The sequence below is a fragment of the Branchiostoma floridae genome, chromosome 2 (genome assembly GCF_000003815.2).
Source record: "Branchiostoma floridae strain S238N-H82 chromosome 2, Bfl_VNyyK, whole genome shotgun sequence".
Taxonomy (NCBI): Eukaryota; Metazoa; Chordata; class Leptocardii; order Amphioxiformes; family Branchiostomatidae; genus Branchiostoma; species Branchiostoma floridae.
In genome coordinates, this window is record NC_049980.1 from 29668248 (window position 1) to 29689380 (window position 21133).

Consider the following 21133-nt stretch of genomic DNA (forward strand, 5'->3'; position numbering starts at 1 on the left):
TATTTTTTCCATGAAAGTACGTGTCCCAATTAAAATACGCACCCTGATTTGGGGCAAGTCTCAGACAAATCTGTTAAACGGAAAAGCTAAGTTAAATGGAAAATTTCAAGTAAAGCACGCATCCCTTCTCCACCAAGCTTGAACACATATTGAACTAGATGAATGACGTTTTGGTGCTTCTTTTTTCCCCAAGTAATTTTGCATAAACCCCCACTGTCTGTTTCTACGAACTACTACATCGCCTACTAACGTTACAAGTTATAAAAACATTCAGAATAGCAGAAATGCACATAAACAATATGTATGGTTTTCCTAGACGTGTAGCACCACCTTTCTCCATTTAGGGTCATTTTTCTATTTATCAATGCAATAATCTCAAACAACGTACGTAGCCCAACTTTGGCAACAACTTGTAAAGTTTTTTGAAAAGTTTTAAAAAGTGCGTACTTAATTCGAATAAATAGGGTAAGCAATAAAGGTCTCACGAGCCCGTGTATAGTTTCATTAGGTTGGGTAATCCAATGGCCATTTAAGTTCTCTGAACATAGCCAAGAAATGTTTGCCTTGCTACGTTTTAGTGGTCCGGTGTTTCTTCCTCAAGATATTTACTTCCTGCCATTCTACCCCCAAATGCTAGGAGGCGTTGCAGTAGAAGTTGAATGTGCAAATATGTAATCTAAGATCCCTTTCGGAGATAGATACGTGCGATTCGAGTTTCCGAACAAATACTTGGTCAAGTGCAAGGCCAAATTCAAGAGCAGTACAGTGTACGTAGAGGCTACAGAACACAACAATCGTTTACTAATTCGTGATGAACATTTTACACACATCGGCGCTGTATGAAGAACAAGCAATTAAAGGCACTCATCAGACAGTCTCTTCCAAAGAGGACTTTTTCCGACACCCGATAATGATGATGTTTCCTGGTGCATTTCTAGTCTCCTTCGCAGACTTCTGGAGTGTCGGTTTCTAGTTTTTTGGGGGGAACGCTGATTCACGATGTTCAACATGGGCTAAGGCTGAAGGTTCTTTGTGCTGGGAAAGGGAGTTTTGCTGCACCCACTGTGACCTTAAATACAGACTTAAGAACTGTAACGTCATTTGTTAGGTCAGTTAGGCCTAAATGTTTAAAGAAAGATGATCCATGACCCTGGTTACCGACACTATCTATTTTTCAGGACTGTTCTCGAAAACACAACATGGATTTTTCTATGCCTAATACTATATGCGGTACTGTTATATAACCTTTACCAATTTACCAATGAGGTTAAACTATAACTGTCCCTACTGCCCTACTAACAGGTTGTTTTTGACGCGCGTGTCACCATTGCCCTCGTGGACTGCAGACGCAGCGGCTGGGGACTAGCAGGTGCGAGGTATGAATGTCCGAACTGTACTTACAAGTTGTGTAGTCGCTTTTTGTCCTGCCGACAAGACGCGATTTTCGTTGTCGAGCAAAATCGAAACAATTCACTTTGTGCTTAAAATGATACATCTCTGTGACGTTGTATATGACAAACGTACCAGAGTAGCAATGGATCCGACACTGCATGTTGTATATACCCTTGTGTGGCAAACTCTCCATTTTTCTCCCACTTTTGTTAACTGCAAGTTTTCGTCTTTAAAATGACATTTTTTTCGGGTCTTTGTTATCCGAAAAGAAGAAGAATGTTACACCACGCTCTCATGACTTGCCAGAGTCATGCGGCTGAGAGATCGCAATGTGTCGAATTGTACTATGTGCCACCTGTTCATTTGGGCCACAAGCGTTGGTTGTAATGGAAAGATGAACACTTTTGAAATGGTTTGCATGGTTTACACCCTTTTTCTCATGTTTGCATGCCCGTGCCAGTTTCAGGTCATCTCTATCCAGACGTGCACAACTTTACCATGAGGCTGGCGATACTGGGGGCTTCTGGCCGCAATGGTATGTCTGCTGGCTTTTCACTGTTTAACTTTTTGGGAAAATCTCAAAAGTCATCTGTACTATAGATAAGGCAGAATTCACCGGGAATTAACGGACCGTTGCAGCTGAAACAGAATCAGAACGAGCGCATAATTAGGTTCATCAAGCTATCTCTGATATAGTGGACTTGGTTGAGCCCGCCTATTTAGGCCGCTCTATAGATATAGCTGTATTGCAATGTACTTCGTACCATGCCGGTACTGCATGATCATACGCGCCTCCTGCAAGGCCTTCCACGAGCGCCGTGGTTAATGGGTATGTGAGTGCTGATGCCGCGAAGGTACATGTCGTAGACCCAATAGTTTGATATAGATGACATGCTAGACTCAATATGATGATCATGACTTATTCATACCTATAGATATCCATATATGTCTGTTAAATTGTACTGCAAGTAGTTGTTATACATGTAGACCTTACGAAAGTCGCTGTACTTTTGTCGTGTCAATAAAGATTTCTTTTGTTCTGTCTGCGCCCGCTAAAAGACACGACCTTTGCCTCATAAGAACCGGGCCTGAGCCAACTTTGCAGAGTAGCGTCCGTGAGTGTGGCTCGTTCCTCCTACTAAAGGCCCCCTCTCACTTGACGTGCGGCACGCTTGCGGCATTGCTGCGTTCGTTCACTGCGGCACTGTTGTGTTATTTTCGCCGATTTGTTATAATTCAGATATTGCGCAATACGTAAAAGTGTGACATAGAAGACCACAAAATACACAACAAGTAAGAAAATTCGTTCTTTATCTCTGAAATTCGTTGAGCATCTTCCGAACTCAGCAATGCCGCAAGCGTGCCGCACGTCAAGTGAGAGGGGACCTTAAGCCTGTGGCTGTGATTACACAATCTTTCGCTGGCTTAATGACCCCCTTCTAGGTGGCGGCAACTGTAGGGCCGGTCGCTATAAGCGTGATTTTAGTCCCTCCGTCCTGAGAAGGAAGTTTGCTTGTTCTTGATAGGACGGACAAAAATGTTATCCTTTCTGTCCCAAAAATCTGAACTTCATTACATGATGAAAATGGGTTTGCACCAGCTTAAAATGACAGATTTAACAACCAAAATGACCATCATGATCTACCAAACAGTGAGTGGGACGGAAAAGGATTTAAAGCTGTTGACATATCCCTGATGGAAAGTTTTCCTTTTCCGCTACGTCTTCCCATTCTATACTTGTTCTAAGCCCATTGCCCTCTGACACACCTTGAATCCGAGCTTTGTCCGAAGTCCGAAGGTTTCATTGTAAGGAGCACTGCTGCAGAGGTCGTGCCGCGTGATGACCATGTGCTGTGGGGATTTTCCATCAGCCAATGAGAAGGTGAAGGACCCCCTTCCCGGGACTAGAATACTGTAAATGCATTTAAGTCCGCGGGGACTTAATTTCGCGGCAGCGGGAAAAATGACTTTTCGCGGTGGATTTAAGTTCGCGGTAACACCATAGACTGCAGTCTAATACCATAATAGAAAAATGTTCGCGGTGGATTTTAGTTAGCGGTGAAGTGGTCACCGCGAAAACCGCGAACATTAATCCACCGCGAACATTTCTGCATTTACAGTATTGTCATGTAATCAGTGACCAAGTAATAGTTGGAGGCGCGAGCGAAAGGCAAGGAAAGCAGATCCACCCACACAACCACCACCTGGTCTCGTGCAAGGATTGGACTGATAAGTCACGCCCGGACCCACAAGGCTAGGGCGACTGAAGAGAAGTTGAAGTCAATTAGTATTGGTCCTTATACTATATACACCGACTTCGATGGATGAACAACAACAATAATACTATTAATAGTTGGATCCACCCAGCCATGCGGTTCCCGGGATGTAACAAATTAATGGCCTTTTGTATATCATGAAATATCATGGAAATCTGTCGTTACTTTCTTCAGTTATCCACCTTGAAATTGTAACGTTCAACAAATGCGCCCCTGTAGTTCCAGAGCTAGCTGCTAGGGGACCTAAACCTACACCACTCCGGCCGTCCTTACATCATAAGCTATCTGCCAACGTTCTGGTTCTTGTACCTCTTGTCCTGGACATGCTGTGGTCGTATTCGTATCAATCATCAACATCAAACCATGTCCACAGGCACGGAGCTGACAAAGCAGGCAATGGAACAGTGCCATGACGTCACCGCTCTAGTCAGGAGTGAAGAGAAGATGAGGGAAAAGGTCCCGGATGAGAGGCTGAAGGTAAGGAATGGCTGTATCACCCAGCCCTGATCGGTTGATCAACAAAAATGTCAAACAAAAGGAAGAAATACCAACATGAACTGACCTTTCTGCACCCACTTGTTAACAATCGTTGCATTTATTTATCACTTCTATCTTTTTATTCCAAAATTTCTCTGAAAAAAACCCCAACAGAAATCCTTGACCGATTTTACAGGTAGAAATTGTCAACGTGACGTCAGTAGAATCTCTCACACGTCACTTCAAAGGAAAGGACGCCGTGGTGTCTGCTCTAGGACATGTTGGAGGTATGTATTAATGGGTCATATATTACCGTACGCTAATGTGTCGTGTGGTTAGCTATAGAGTGAAGCTCTATCTGATCCGTGAAGAAGACAAGCGTGAACAGATTATCATTCACTCCGTTTTATCCAAACGTTTGCCAGCTTACCGCAGATTTTACTTCCAGCCGATTGCAATGTAAGTACAGAAACATTTGACTAGAGTTCATGGGACACAAACCTCCGTGAAGCAGTTACGGTGTTTGTTATGCGGGTTCATGCGTTCAGACCCTCTTTACCGTGAATGACAATTCCTTAAAACCTGTTTCCATTCATGTCCAGGTAATTGTTTATTATTGCACTAGACAGTAACTAAGGCAGTGTAGCGAGATGGGGCGCAACCCCTGCTCAGAGAGTATGTCTCAGATTGCCAGTAACTCTATAATTAGACAAACGACAGCCAATTTAACATGGGTGTACCACACCCATTGTTCCTGTCGGCCACGGTACTTTACGTTGAGACCGCATATGTTAGTAGTAGCGACACCTAGCTGCAGCGCGTAACAGTACCAGATAGGTGACAGGCTGTCAACGAAACGTCGGTCTTCAATAAACACAAGAGTGCATGTACCATCCATTACAGAACTTAAAGACACCGTGGCCATCTTCAGCGAATCCATTAAGGCCATCGTACCTGCTATGAGGAACGCCGGCGTCTGTCGTCTACTTACCTTGTCCGCATGGTACACTTTCGGTAGGCAGCAGATTTTAAGTTGTTTTTTTTCTATTTGCCTTTGGACAGACGGGGGCAATGTGGTACTGCACTTTATAAGTTAGTAACTTATAAGTTAGTAACAGTAATCAACGTAGCCTACTGCATGTTGACCGTGGACACTGTACGATATGGAAACATTACAGATGACCCCAAAGAGCCGGCGCCTCCGATCGTCCTTCAGCTTCTGGGAAATGTGCTGAAGGACCTCGCCCACATGGAGTCGTACCTCATGGCGGAGTGTGGCGACCTGGAGTGGACCTCGGCCAGGTTCCCTTCGCTGACGGCAGGACCTGCCACAGGTGGGCACATACACCTTCCTGGTAAACCCCTTACATTGTCGACGAGCATCGGCCGTACTTCTTGATCGCTGGAAGATCGGCCGATGTTAGATAGATAGATAGATGGTGTTTATTGGGATGTCGCAGTGTCAGAGTTCTTTCTGCACTGAATTACATCCAATTTATAAAGATACAAATTATCTAGATACAAAAACAAAATTTTGCACAGTCATATACAAACTATAAGTAGTAATACATAGTACATTGTACACCAAGAAGGAGTTATAGAAAAAAACTCTACAGTCTACACAGTTATATAAAAACTAGACTTCGGTACTATTACTATATATAAGTTAAAAACAGGACATTCCTCTTAGAGCAGGGCAGTGACATAGTACATAATAGCTGCCTCAAACTTTTATCAAACTGTCGATCTTAAAATTGATTTTAAGATCGACAGAGGGTCGCGCGTATTTTTCGCCTGTCACACTGAGCGAGTCTTGGGCGATAACCTGGGAATACATTTCATGGTCGGTTCCTATAACCACCGCATAAATGATCTCAATACGCTCGGTCGTTCATTTGGTGGTTATAGGAACCGACCATGGATTAATGCACCGTACACACCTCAGGGAGGGTCATTAACCCTTAATTGTTATATCTACACAGAGTTACCATTTGCTGAAAATGCAGATGCGGTGCAAGTCTACGGCAGTCAACGCTGCCGCGTGGCGCGAGGAGATGTCGCAAGGTAACCTTGGGTTCGCGCGTGCATGTGTGTGTGTGTGTGTGTGTGTGTGTGTGTGTGGTGTGCGTGACTGTGTGTGCGTGTGTGCGTGCGCGCGTGTGTGCGTGCGTGCGTGCGTGTGTGTGCGCGTTCGCGCGCTCGTGTGTGCGTGTATGTGTGTGAGTGCGCGCGCGCGTGTGTAGATTTCTTCTTGTAGCAATGACATGACATTGTTACTATTACATATAAAGGGTGTTATTTCATTGACAACCATTTCGAATGGCAAGGCGTTGATTCATTTGTTCGTTCGTTCAGTCATTCATTCATTCATCCATCCATCCGTCCATCCATCCATCCATCCATCCATCCATCCATCCATCCATCCATCCATCCATCCATCCATCCATGCATCCATCCATCCATCCATCCATCCATCCATCCATCCATCCATCCATCCATCCATCCATCCATCCATCCATCCATCCATCCATTCATCCATCCATCCATACATGCATCCATCCATCCATCTATCCATACATACATACATCCATCCATCCACCCATCCATTCATTCATTCCTTCCTCCACGTTGCTTACGCAGGTTCGTGCTGGCTACGCTGTCGTCCGGCAAGTACAAAGGCAAAGCTGTTGCCGTTGCCACTCTCCAGAACTAAACGTGAACAACAGCCGAGATGACATCGACACAACCGACAACAACAACAACAACAATATCAGCAGTGACCCTTCAATTGTTATAATATCACACTTCAAATTTCAATAGGAAAACGTAAACTTCGTGTTTCTGTGATTATTCTTAACCACTTCATGTTTCTGTGGTTATTATCAACCACGTCGTTTAAAGAAGTCATCATGACATAACCCAACTATCCGATACTCACGGACCATCAGAAAGCCCACAAATCGTAGAAAAAATGGGGCTTTTCCTCTTCCTCTGCCTCCAAACGTAAAGCCCAACTTGTTTACATATTGCTAACAGCAGTAGTCTATCCTTACCATAATGTCAAGCACATGTATGTTTCTTCTATGTTTTTTACATGCACTTGCCATTAGCCTACTGGCACGAACTTACCAATGAACTTTCATTATGCGGAGGGTTTAGTCCACTCAGAGTTTCTGCCCTATGTTGAAACGTCTCCATTATGTCTGCGTTAGACGTACTTTGATATCATTTACCACACGTTAACGAAAAGGGTTTGCGCTATCATGATGGTATGATGGCATAGACAAATAGTTTATTTTTTCCAGCTTTAAGAGTGCCTAACACACACCTGTTGTAGACAATATTTTGCATACTACAGTGTATTTCTGACATGGGCTATCCATATGGACCTCAGTCAACAAAGCAGAGTATAATAGAGCTACATTATGTATCTTACTTGAAAACAAAAATAAAAACAACAACAGTAAATACAAATACAGGCAGAAATCGTACCTTTTTAAGCATTGTATGTTTAAGCATTGGGCCAATATGGAACTTCTGTGTAAGACTAAGAGGGTATTGTATGTGGTAAATCATGAACATAAACAGGCAAAACTCAGGGAACAATGACTTTAATAAATACAGTTATGTCAACAATGCCAAGTGTTATCTATCAGTATGTTATGGCCTTTAATTTATGCAGACATCTACAGCAAAATATTTCTTTTATGAAAACAAAATTTGCGTGCAAATGCAGAACATTTTTTCCAACCTATTTTCCAAATGTATTGGCCTTTTATGTAAATGAAAGACGGATTCTTACATAAAGCAGATGCATATTTACAGTATATCAAACATACAAACAAACACACACACACACACACACACAAAAACTGTTAGCTGTCTGACAGACAGAGATGCCTACAGAATCTTGGTGATTCCATGCAAAATATGTTTCTCAGTGATCGTGCATGTGTTTGATTCCACTTTACAAAACAAACAAACAAACAAACAAACAAACCATAACCATTGCCTGACTGACAGAAACATTTACAATAGCCCGGCGATTGCAATATATTGCTCGGTGATGTACATGTATGTCATTCCTTGTTACAGAAAAAGACACAGATCGTCGGTTTTAGATGCCACCTACTTAGGGCCACTGATGTCTGTTTTCTTAGTGCGCCTTGCCTTGCCCAGTAAGATCTGAATGATGTCCACGATGAGTTCGACGACCTCCAGGACGGTCATGACTGACACGCCCAGCCACAATCCCAGCTGGCCCCCGAGATCACCCAACAGGTTCTCCACCTTTCAAATATCAACAGAGAGAAACCTATTTTACTTACTATCAAGTTATGACAACGAAATCATTAGACAGGTAAAGAGATAACATCTACCTGCACTGTATATGGTGACCAGCCCCTCCAGCTCCGTCCTGACACTTGCTACATAATGTAATCGAACACCGCAGGGTGTCTGGTGTTCTGGTCCAGCTCGTTGACCGTATTTGTTTGGAGAAGAGAAAGAAGACGAAGAAACAGAGCAAAAACAATATGTTTCCCTTCCGTGAATGTGAACATGAATATTATACTGTACATTTGGTCATACCACACAATCTATGACAAAATGAGTAGAATGGATGAAAGGTTAAAGGAAAAGTCGCAAGAATGCATGACGGCAGGACAGACAATCCGATGTTTACAGGTTTCGACTTTTTACTTTAAAACCTTTTTTTGTCGTCTGCAGCTGGCCTCGTTAGTTTCCCAGTAGGGCGCTGTTGTGAGATACCCAACCAGCGTTCGAGGTCTCAATTTGCACTACTAGATTAGCCAATCAGCACTGAGGATCTCAAAATAAGTGATTACTCAGTAAAATGCCATTTTAACTTTACAGGTTATAGCGCCCCATCGGCATCGCTGAGTCACATGCCAAGGGCGCGGTCATATACTAGTAGGTCGTGCGATCGTCGTATGATCGCTAACTTGAATTTTGGAGGACAGCCATGTACATGTCTTGCAAAGTTCAACTGTCTTGGCACTCAAAAGGCTGTTTTGTATCCTTCCTGGTGGTTGGTTCTGTCACAGCCTGCCTGAAAATCCTATGGCATCATCATAACACGACGATCGCACGACATGTGTGACCGCGCCCTACATTATACGAGCTCTATTAAAAAATTACATTTACGAGGAGGCATGACCCTGATGCCGACGAAGAAATGGCAGAGTTCCCCCTTCCCGTCACGGTCATGCCTCCTCGTAATTTAGAGCTCGCAGACTCGTCGTCCGATCGAATCGCGCTTAATGTGAGGGGGTATTACCCCATAGGCTGGAGACTCCGTGATGGTTTGTAGGTTGAGTTGTTCGAAGTAGACTGACAGCTTCAACAGGTTCCGCCTGAGAACGAACAGAAAGGGACGGGCTGAAAACGATGTAAATGCACTGCACATATCTATCAAATCAACAGTAACTGTCTAGAGAATATGTGTTGCAAGCTATGTTGATAGCTTTCCCTCATCCCTCCCATCATGGCATCCATCCACAGAAAAACACTCAGGTTACGGCAAAAAAAGACTTCATCATGAAATATAAGTTTTCTGGAAGGTTGAAGAAATGACTAAACTGAGTTTGATATACCTAACGTTAACAATTTTATAAATATATAGTTTATTCATTTTTGTTCTTTCACATCTTCTTCTTTCTCTGGCATTCTACGATATCATTATCTATTTTAGGCAGATGTTAATTTTTTCATTTTGCAGTTAATTTGTACGATTTTTTATCGGACGAAAAATGATGAGTGCCCGCATATCATCCACATAATCGAATCCATATCCTAACAGACGATAACTGCTTCTTACAACACATATATTTGCCACGCCAACATGTATGTACCTTTGATCGAGGGTGCCTTGCATGAGCTTTTCTGCAGCTTCCTTGCCTATCTTTAGCTTCGACAGCTTCTGCCTCAGGGAATCCTGTGTTAAGTTAATAATAATATGTAGTAAGGATCATGAATTACTCTATTTCAAGCACAATTCTACATTTCTATATCCTATACCTTTCGAACTCTGTAACAGACCTAAGTCAGCTCACAGATGCACCCTATGTGGCAGAGACTGTCGTTCTCGTATAGGACTGTTAAGCCACAGTCGACGTAGCCTGGATTCCATACCCCAACCTCAAGATATATCTTTCGTGTTGATACATCTTTCCCTGCACGATAGATACTTGAGATCGGGCTGGGGTTTGGTAACCAGGCTACAGTCGACGCTGAAGAGCTGGTATCAATTAGGATTTTACCACGGTCAATATTGAACGGAGGAGGCCATATATTTCGTTGATACAATGTTACATTATACAATACAAAACCAAAAAATACAATGCAATACAATACTATACAATATAAAAGATAGCATCTTGATATAATCATTTGGTACAGTATAGAGAAAAGACAAACCTCATAGGAGTCGGCAGGCCATTCAGCAAAGCCAAAAGTCCCGGAGTGCGTGTTGTCGCTGTGCACAACATAAATGCAAAATAGCAGTTACTCAATTACAACTGGATAGAATAAAAATACAGTTTTCAGGTTGTTAACATAGTATTTAAGAGTAACTGACAGTCTATTCTACATTTCGGCCAGAGGACATATCGACAGCATTTGGGCCGTCAAATTCTCTCTGTAACTTTTATAAAGCAGAACACCTGTGGTATGTATTTCAACACGATAACCATGTTGGTGTGGTATTTTTTTATACCTGTTATCAGCCTATAGACGTATCCCCCTTTTAATCAACCGAGTGGTTACTGCTAGAAACAAGGGGAGGGGCCCAGAATCAAACATCAATGTTAAATGAATAGCTAGTAGTTTACAGGTTGGTGTAACCTGCTTAGGGAATCACAAAATTAAAATGTACTTTTGTTATTATTATGGCCATTTCAAGTCGGATGTTTAGCAATTTTTGTGCAAAGAATTTGCATTTTAGAATATCAAGCTTATATCTACATAACCTATAGGGCCTTGTCTGACGAGCAAGCCCTATGCTGTATCATGTATGCGTTAAAACGTGTGTATAAACAAGATAACGTTATGTTTCAAATCAGCACAGATATTCGGTGAAATACAGACATAACGTTAACTGTTAACATGTCAGTTGCTCCTTATCAACTGTTAACATCAACTCTCATAATTCCACCGCAATCTATACATGAATTCAAAGTTATTGAAAGGGATGTAACGTTACCAATGTAGCATCAGTAATACTGAGATATTTAGGTATTCATGACAATCTTGAGAAGGCCTCTATAACGATGTTGGTGTTTTTATATGGCGGTATTATGGCACCCGGTGGAATTATGAGAGTCGATGTTACTGAAAATAACTTACACACAGCTTGGTGGACAATCACAAATACCTCCGCCACGCACTACCCTGGTCCATGTTGCCTCACAAGATTCTGAAAAAGATATCTCCATGTCTTTAATCCATTTATATTGATGAGCATTAGTAGCATCGCGATGTTAACATTTTCACTTACAGCAGGTCCTGTGTGGTACTCGATGGAGGTTAGGTTTCAAATGATAACATTGCTATTAAATAAAAGGCAACCCAAGAGGTAAACACAACAAATAACGGCTGGATACCAGGCTATTTGCATAGAGGACAAAGACTCGGAACTCGGCAGCTATAATAGGCTGGATCCCAGGCTAAAGTCGATTCAGTATATATACCACTGAATGCCCTGTTTTTTTAACAGATATAGGTTACCCCGTTGATAAAGGTAAACATACAAAGAATGGACGTTATTTGGTAGGCACTTACTGATGGGTACTGGACACGCCGTCGTGTTCTTCGGCAGAGGAATGAAGCGGCTGCCACAGCCGCATTTCTCCACCAGGAGGCGCTGTAGACAGGTGTACCAGCACGTCTTGGTGGAGTACCTGCTGGGGTACAGGTTGTCTCGGTCCCGCCCGTCGGTGCATTCTCCGTACTTACCACCGAGTTGCTGAATAGTGGTCTGTGAGAGGATAGACAGGGTAAGGGTCCATTTTAGGCTGAGGAAAATTATAATGAATGAAAGACATATTTGTATTTAAAAGAAGGTAAGTAACTGCGTTGTTAACAAATCGACCGTAAACTGGTAACCTTACGTTACAGGCACAATTTGATAAAGTAAGAGTGTTATCTTTCTACATCTACAGAGTCTAATACATGCTAGTGTGTACAGGTTCAACTTCTTCTTGTTTCTTAAGACAGTTGTAAACATAAGTGCAGATGCAATCAATAATACATGATTTATCTAGCTGCATAGCTGCATATTAATGCTGTGGTTCCGTTTACAGTCCTGTAAAGAAACTATGGCCCTTAGCTTAGGTAGAGATAAACTTTTTTGTTTTAATCCTATTTCTGCCGGTATTTCCACCGTATTTCCAGGTATATCAATTACCTTTAGTAGCTAGAAACGTTATAATGTTTACTGCACATTGTTCAAAGCCTTATAAGGCTAAAATTGATATCTGTATGTTGACAGAGTGTGAAATACAAAAGTTCTGGAATTCCATCACTCAGGTGACTGGTCTAAAATCTTACGTCTCTTGCCAGCGGTTGATCCCAAAAAGGTAAAGGTTTTTACTATTTATTTTTTTTCCTATCCTTTATACACGTCTTCCTTATATATCCTTTCACCCATGCAAACACAGTAGGAAGCACATACAAACTGCTCAGACATACTGTGTTGATCATAAAATGATATATTGCATTATTGTAAAATTTTGGCGCGAAAAGAACAAATATTCTGAATGTTTAAATCTCCAGTCAGAGTAACTTATTTTCAACATATCTGGGTCATTTTGTCACATTTGAACAACTCAAGTGATGGTGGGGAAGTATGCATATTTCAAGACAAAACACGACACAAGAAAATCTTATTTACGTGTTGTGAATTTTGCAGTGCAGTGTAATAAGGTATAGATTCAATACCCAAGGCCAAATGTGGTGCTTTAGACAAATCTGCACAATTAGTCTGTTTCATGTAGCTATGCCGATGGACTAAAGTAGAAAAATGGCCAAAAACGGTGTCTTTATTTTTCTTTTAAAAACGGTGTCTTTATTTTTCTTTTAAAAATGGTGTCTTTATTTTACTTTTACCATATATCCCTTTAATTCAATGCAAGCACTCACAACTCGGAGTCCGACCGACGTGCTGTACCCAGGCCCCACGTCGAAGCCCTCGTCGGTAGGGAAGGGCCACTCGCCCGGCTGGTGGATGACTACCCTCACGCCGGCTGCAGGTGTGACCGCCGGCACGTACTCGTCCTGCTCGATGTACAGGGTGGTCTGCAGTCCTGAGGCCGACAACAGGATGGTAGGGTTTGAAAGGAATGACGAAATAAATGATCTCACCTGGTTCGAAAATCAGCGAATGACTTTTTTAAATTCCCGAACAATGTAACGCTAGTTCATCTTTATCCGCGAGGTAACCTATATCCGTTGTTTAAAAAAAACAGGTCATTTAGGGATGGTATTTAGGGACGTAGTTTCAAACTGCAATATTTTGAAAATATCGCAATTTGGAACCAACTTCCGTCGACTTGATAATCCTAAACACTCTGCTCTAAAAGCAATGGATATAGGTTACCCTGCGGATAAAGGTGAACTAGCGTTATATGTACCATCACAACCAATTTTTTTTTATTATTTATTCAACATCAAAGTACAAAACAGGACAGAGAGGTAATACACTCTAGCAGTACGATAATATTCACATCACCTCTCAAAAAAAGATAACTGACAAGAACAAATAAATGACAATATCAAAACAAACAGTTCACAGCTATTTACATGTAAGTCAGGTTACAAGGTAGTTGCAAAACGTTTCGTATGCACAATGTATAACTGGGTTAACTGCGAGATACTGCAGTTTGTAGAATGTGACAGGAAAGGTGAACCCCTTAATAGTAGATGGATACGGGCTGATTCGGATAAACTATTGAAGTCAAGAGTATTGCCTAGCAGGTTCTGTAGATTGCCGAAAAAATTAATTCTGTATTGTTGATATGTACCAATATTTCAGTGACCTTCTGTCACCTTCTTCAGAGTTTAGGCTCCGGCTGTTTTTTGACGTTTTGTTCAGGCGATTTTAGCGGGCTTTCTATTTTGTACCTTTTTTTTGCTGTCTCGCGGCCTAAGTAGCAGCCGAAACCTAACCTCTGCTTGGAGAGTACTTCAGAGCAACACTGACTAGTTTGACGCCAGACTGCAGCTAGGTGTCGATGCCAACAATTCAGTCAAAACGTATTGTCATACATGCGGTCCCAAATATCAAGTATTATCATATGTACAGGGAGTCATATACGAAGCTGTCACGGCACCGAGTGTCTTCTTTATGCATCTTGTTGTAAGCACCTTATATAATATCGGTAGCAGTCTTTATCAGTTACCAAGCGAGCGCTGTATTCCCAATGATACCATGGGAAGGTTAGTGCAAGCAAGGGCGTTATAATGTCCTTGGTGCAAGGAATGCCCTTGGTTAGAGTCATGCGCAAAATAAAGATGCATGAAAAGAGTCGCTGTTAGAATAGAATTGATGTAGCGGAGCAAATGTATTAATACATCAATGGTGCACAATGTAAAGCTAAGGGCAATATGAAAGAAGACTAGAAGCTATCGGAATCCATGGGAATGATATAGATGTACCGTGGGCCGGGCCTGGGTCCTTTACTGTCCTCTGAGACGCTTTGTCCGGGTTAAAGGTGTAGCAGTTGCCGTACTTCTCATCAAGTCTTAGCTTGAAGTCGCTGAAAAAAATGATGTGGAAAACATGCAAACATTAGAGGCAAAACAAATGATGTGGATAACATGCACATCGTATTCATCATCATCATCCGGGCGTCCTGGTTGCACGGATGGCCATGACTCTCTTCCTCCATCCTTCCCTATCCTCCATAGCCTTGGGCAGTTCTTCAGCCGAGCAGCCAGGGTCATCACAAATTTGATGTACATATGTTTTGCGTGGTCTACCTCTGCTTGCATGACCATGTTTGGATGTCCACAGCAGAACGTCACTAATGATCTCATCTTTACTGCGACATGTATTAGAAGACAGCAAATGATGTGGATAACAGGGGCGTTGGTGCTAATCATAATGTAATACATCATATTTGAGATAATCAATGATAGTGAACCTATCCATCAAAATGGGTACTCCTCTCATTAATTCATACGTTTCTTGCCATTAGTTTGTATGCTTCTCATCATGATGATATTAGTGGCAACACTAATGTAATGGCGGTAGGTATGATTTGATTATAGCAATGAACATGTGTAAAAACGTGCAATTCAACCAACTAGCTGCAAACGGTGTTCTCAATGAAGTTGTGCAAGAAATTCATTCGCTATTTTCAACCGGGAAGCTTCTCACGCCGGGAGTGTCACATACGGTCAAAACTGCCCGAGCGACCACCTCTTCTTGGCAACCACCTGGCCATTACGACCGCTTTTTCTTGGTCCCAACATTTTTCCCAATCGACGTAAGCATTAAGCGACCTCTTCAAAAGGACCACCTGGCCAACCCGACCGCAACCGTCAAAAATTGGGCCCGCACAGGACCAAATACCTGCCCATAACGACCCACAGCTGTGAAGGAGGCTAATATCTTTGGATAACATCTTACTTGCTAGAGCAGGATCTGCCGTTGTAGGCACACTCGAGGACGAGGTTCTTGTACTGGTGGCCCATGGTTCTGCGGGAGGTCTTGTTGAGCTCCAAGATCAGCGAAGAGAAGTTCTGCACCAACTCGTACTCGTCATGGTAATCTCCATAATCAATGGACTACAAAAGTAGTAGACCTCAATCATGAATCATGGTTCAATCTTTTGACTCGTTAAGGTGATATCTCACTGCACTTGGGGCACCGGTACACCCTTACTGCGAGGCTCGAAAGATTACTTAACGAATTTCAGAGATCTGAGATAAAGAATGAATTTTCTTACGTTTTGTATATTTTGTTATTTTCTGTCATACTTTTACGTTTTACGCAATATCTAAAATATAAATGGAGAAAATAACCAAACAGTGAGCGACAATAACAAAACAGTGCCGCAGTGAACGAACCCCGCCGTGCCGCACCGGTGCCCCAAGTACACTAAGTCTTTCTACAGTGACAAGCATGTCAAATGCACTTCCAAAATATCCTCCGACCGTTACACATGAAGTGGCATGTTAAGGTACAACGTACAAGACAATTTGGGAGTGGTGTTTAGGGGAGCAAACTAACTTCTGTAACGTGAAAAACGCAAAACGTTGAAAAGCAGCTGGAGGAACATCTGTCAATTGTATCAATGCCTCTCTTATATTATAGTCTCCGAGCAGATAGCGGTTAGACTCCGGCTGTTTTCGATGTGTTTTGTGTAATTGTCGGGCTTTCCATTTGGTCCCGTTTCGTTCTTGTTCGTTATGCCGGCGGGCATGAAGAAAGCGGGACTGAACACTAAGTCCGACAAAAAAACGCTTAAAACACGTCAAAAGACAGCCGGTGTCTAACCTCTGCTGGTATAGAGTATGGTTTTATATTGCTTCACCTTGTATTGATAGACATTTCTCACATACTGTAAACGACCAAATATAAAAGGGACTGCCTACTCTTAAGGGCTTAATGCCAAAAGTCACCACACCCACAAGCGTGACCGGGCAATCAACATTAAAATAATATCAATATCAATATCCAGATACATGAAATTGGCTTCGCCCAGCGTTCGTTTCGTTCGGTCGGGCCCTTGTAGGTTCTAGTGGCACTGACATAGGCAGCAAGTTTTCTTGCTGTTTCAGCAACACTGATATTTTTACAGGGACGGGTTGCTGGCCCCTCCCTTTTAATATGCTGAACGTTTTACGTCCTTTCCCATAGGCAAAGAGGCATGCAGTCCCAACTGCAATGCCCAGGATTGAACCTGGGTCTCCCAGTTACCAACTATAGCTAATTGGACCAGAAGCTCAACTGTGAGCGGCTGCTAGAGCAGCCCACTATGATATTGGGCTGGACTATTGGACCGGACAAACAGGAGTGTCTCAAAATGTGAAGCTACGACGTAACCAACCATCCATTGTTAAAAGCAATAACTACAACAATGTGCCTACCTGCCGTGTGACAATACAAGGTGAAAGGAAAGTACATAATGTACCTGAGTGACAATGTTCTGTTCTTGGAGAGTGTATTGAATGAATGAAGACTTTTGTTTTGTTGCACATTTTTTGCAAATCGGGCTTAGTACAGGCCACAGCAAGACAAGTTTAGGTGATACAGTTAACGGCAGATACATTATTGTCATCCTTCTAGTGGCCGAGCATATTGATAAGTAACCATATCGCATCTCTTAGTAAATGGTAAAAACTGTATTTGAGAACACCGTACCGTTACCAGACATAACGGTTTTCCCTTGAATTTTACATTCGTTTGAAACTTTGAATTTTAGGTTCGTCGCACGTAACTCTGGAAAATGTACTAGTATTGCTTGGCACAAAGTACGAATAGAAGCAGCAGGTTATATCTGATGAGATGTGTATGGGTACTACCGTAGGGACAAAGCTGAGAAACACGAGACTGACAGACACACCACTGACCTGACTGCTGTAGTAGCTCCCAGAGTCGCTACTGTCCCCATAGTAGTCGTAGTAGCTTGAAGAGTCAGAGGAGCCTGCGAACGACTCCGTTCCGCGTCTTTCACGAAGCTTTTCATATTCTTTCTTTCCATTGTCTCCCTGTGGTTGGTACGGATCCTCCCAGTCCACGTCAAACTCGGGGACGGTACCCTGGTCTGTTTGGACCTGGCGTTTCAGCCTTGGCCCCTCGGTGGACGGTGCGGCCGTGGCGGTGTCGGAGACGATGTAGCTGGAGAACGCGCCGCCTACAGTCTTCAGTTTGGACAGTCTGATGGGGTTCAGGTTACAGATCGTCACGGCGGGGAAGTCGATCGTCGCGAACCTGACAGAGACATCCGTGGCCACCGGGTAGGCAAAGTACTTGTTGAAGAGCGTGTTGGCCTGGTAGAGGAAGTAAGCCAGCGAGGCCGCGAAGCAGACGGACCAGCAAATCTTCTTCACGACCGAGGCAGAACCGACGGCCCTCGGGAAGCCATGCGTCGTTGTGGAGTCCGCAAACTCCCGCAGGGCGCTGCTGACTTTACTGTCGGTGGCCCTAGGCATTTGAGGGGAGGTTTTGAATATATCAAGGACGTTATAACGGTTTACAGCAGCAAAATGAACAGCGCTTCTACGTACAATGACAGCCTAGACCGTCCTCAGTCGTTCTATAAACGCACTCTGTTTATACCTCTAGTTTTGGTTCTGAAACTAGTAAATAATAAATCAGCCAATTAAAAACATTTCATCTTCCTCATAATGATCAATAACACTTTAAAGTGAAGTGGGCGACATTTGCATATTTCAGTATTTCACTATATGATTGGCCCATTAAATATTAATCCATGTGGGTTGAATGACATCGTTTATGACATTCCATTGTTCCATTAACAGGCGTAGGCCACGAATACCAAAAGATCTAGAAGCGATAAGTTATTATAAAACTGTCAGTTTCAATCACTGATACGCAGTCTACTGGAGCGTGGCAGTAGACGTTGATGCAGACTTGTTCTACGTGTATACATTCTATCATGTAGAGTCATGGGCAGGGTTGTGGTTAGGATGGTTGACTTAAAGCTTGGAGTTTGAATTCTAAGCAGGTCCCAATGTTGTGCCCTCGGGAAAGACACTTAATACCAATTTCGTCACTTGCCTCTGCTGAAAATGAGTACCTACACCAGTACATGTAGCTTCTGTTACACACGTGTTTGAGGAGAATCACACCTCGAGCATGTTAAAGAACCCACCACACGTATCATAAGAGAAGCGAGTGTGAGTGGAACAAGCCTTTCCGACTGGTCTTATCAAGCTTGTACTTAACGTACAAAACTAGTCTGTCATGTCTTCAATGGGTTTACTTTTTATACAAAAGAATCAACCAACATTAATTGAATTGCACATACGTTTTAAGTGTGTGCGAGTGTTAGAGCTCATTAATCAATAGAAGAAGTTTATTTGCAAGTTCGTGCCCGAGGGCTAATTGCAAGTACATGGTATACACATAGTGACAATGGACAGTCATAAACAATATTCTAATCTAATACTAGTGTTGGCTATTTCTAAACAGGTTGGGTTTGACTTCTTTTTTTGATTAATAAAACAATTACCTTTTCCAGCCTGCCACTGTACGTAACTTAAGTTACTGCTACGATATCAGAATCGAAACACCTTCTTCATAATATGAAGTCAGTCTCAAGGTCATATGTATGAACTGCCTGCAGTCGATTTATTCATAATCAAGCATTGTGACACATTGTGTGTGGTGACTACACAGTTTGCTAAAACAATTTCATCTCACAAAGGAAAATCTGGAAAGAAGAAAAAATCTGCAGGTAGTAGGTACAACATACCCTACATATATACGTTATATATTTAGTTGACTATATCTAACTTGTTGAGTCTCTCAACAGTTAGCATACTTTGGAAATGCTTCCATATTGACGTCAAGATACTGTGTAAAGGCACACTGACTGAGACCTGTTCTTGATGCCTTACGTTTCTGCATAAACCATTAAGGCAGGTTCACACTTGCACATATATCAAATCCGTATGCGGTCTTTTGGCTTCGGTAACATTTGTTTGGCTTTATAACATAAATAACAATACATACATAGTGCATCCGGTTTACAACGGTGAGGTACAACGCATATCGCAGTTTTTCCTTGATAACAAGGCTACAAAATGGTGTCTCTGAGTAAAAAACAACAACTCCTTCAGCTCAAACTTTTCTTAAGTAAAAAATACTGTCAAAAGACAACTAATGCAGACTTGATTGAAGTGTGAACCCCTCCAACATTCCTTTTATATGATTTCTTATGGCTTTAATATCTGTATTTGACGACAAATCTACTACCGTATTTCTAACATTAATTCTATCTATCACTAAGGCAAGTTATTGGTGACTACTATTATCTTACAAACTCGATTCCACAATGGTACATGTACTTGTCATAGTATGGCAACTGGTACCAACTTAATTGTACCTAATTGTTCTAGTATTGTTCTAAGGCTGTGTTAATTTGACAGCATCCTCTGGGAACCCCAAAGAGGTTTGTGAAAAAAAAAGTTGTTTTCTAAGTGGTCTAGAAGGTTGAACCAGTGTTAACACAAAGAACAACAGTCTTCATTTTATTTTTTTTTTTCACTTTAAAATTGACTTTGGTATTCAACAACATTAGCATCCGTTTTCCAATATTTCTTGGGCAATTTTTACGAACATATTTAATTCTTTTGTGTGTGTGTGTGTGTGAACGAAAATCAATGTGCATGTGGATGCTTATCCATATAATTGAACCAACATAGCCTTAAATTCCAAACAGTTGTTCCTCTGCAATAAAAAGAGGTTGTACACGGCAAGATTTGCTATATGGCTTACTGACATGAACAGGTCAAAACAGCCAAGAACTAAAGCAACTGTAGTCAAAGTGGCTATCTCACTGGACCACTCAAAATTAGTATAAAGAATTGCACCAACTTTGAGAATTTTCCCTTGCAGTCAAACAGGTTGTTGGAAATTCAAACGTTGCCATTGAATTAAAATAGGTTTGAAATGATTAAAAAAGCATTAAAAAGAGTCTTGCAGTGATAAAAGGATGTTAACTTATGGTACTTAGAGCAACATAGGTATGATATTATGCAATATATAAATTGCATACCCATTTGCAACATTTTCTAAATTGTAAATTTTTGTGCAATTTTCAGTCTACAATTTGGCACTGATTGGCACCTGTTTGTGAATGCCTGGTGCAATTTGGCGTACTGAGACATCCGCTTAACCAGCACGTTAACAAATGGTATCTAATAAATTACTTTTTGAAGAAAAACACAAACTCAGGGGATATAAAATCAATCACTTTAGGCTGATAAAACTCACA

The 21133-nt window shown here is 41.9% G+C and overlaps 3 protein-coding genes across 3 annotated transcripts in view; 1 reads left to right on the forward strand and 2 right to left on the reverse strand.

Moving 5' to 3' along the window:
- LOC118409729 (3-oxoacyl-[acyl-carrier-protein] reductase FabG-like) overlaps positions 1-21133 on the reverse strand; it is an 876245-nt gene that overhangs the window by 37390 nt on the left and 817722 nt on the right. The window lies entirely within an intron of this gene.
- On the forward strand, positions 1811-8005 carry LOC118409738 (uncharacterized protein YwnB-like). Its single transcript, XM_035811020.1, has 7 exons — positions 1811-1927; positions 4042-4145; positions 4342-4432; positions 5049-5159; positions 5324-5479; positions 6128-6209; positions 6786-8005. Exons 1-7 carry the CDS (start codon positions 1840-1842, stop codon positions 6856-6858), a joined length of 705 nt encoding a protein of 234 aa, XP_035666913.1. The 5' UTR covers positions 1811-1839; the 3' UTR covers positions 6859-8005.
- On the reverse strand, positions 8192-18502 carry LOC118409702 (degenerin deg-1-like). The gene is made up of 10 exons (XM_035810945.1): positions 17742-18502; positions 15796-15953; positions 14820-14920; positions 13305-13468; positions 11946-12141; positions 11511-11580; positions 10584-10641; positions 10019-10101; positions 9445-9520; positions 8192-8435 (listed from the first exon to the last, which is right to left on the reverse strand). The coding sequence occupies exons 1-10, from the start codon at positions 18321-18323 to the stop codon at positions 8274-8276; spliced, it is 1650 nt and encodes a 549-aa protein (XP_035666838.1). The 5' UTR covers positions 18324-18502; the 3' UTR covers positions 8192-8273.

Excerpts from the sequence above, each read along its gene's own strand:
- LOC118409738 (XM_035811020.1), top strand. The coding sequence starts at position 1,840 with ATGCCCGTGCCAGTTTCAGGTCATCTCTATCCAGACGTGCACAACTTT. Across the intron at positions 1,928-4,041 it reads GGGGGCTTCTGGCCGCAATG|GCACGGAGCTGACAAAGCAG; the intron begins GTATGTCTGCTG and ends CCATGTCCACAG. Across the intron at positions 5,160-5,323 it reads GTCCGCATGGTACACTTTCG|ATGACCCCAAAGAGCCGGCG; the intron begins GTAGGCAGCAGA and ends GAAACATTACAG.
- LOC118409702 (XM_035810945.1), bottom strand. The coding sequence starts at position 18,323 with ATGCCTAGGGCCACCGACAGTAAAGTCAGCAGCGCCCTGCGGGAGTTT. Across the intron at positions 11,581-11,945 it reads GGCGTGTCCAGTACCCATCA|AATCTTGTGAGGCAACATGG; the intron begins GTAAGTGCCTAC and ends TATCTTTTTCAG. Across the intron at positions 10,642-11,510 it reads GATTGTCCACCAAGCTGTGT|CGACAACACGCACTCCGGGA; the intron begins GTAAGTTATTTT and ends TGTTGTGCACAG.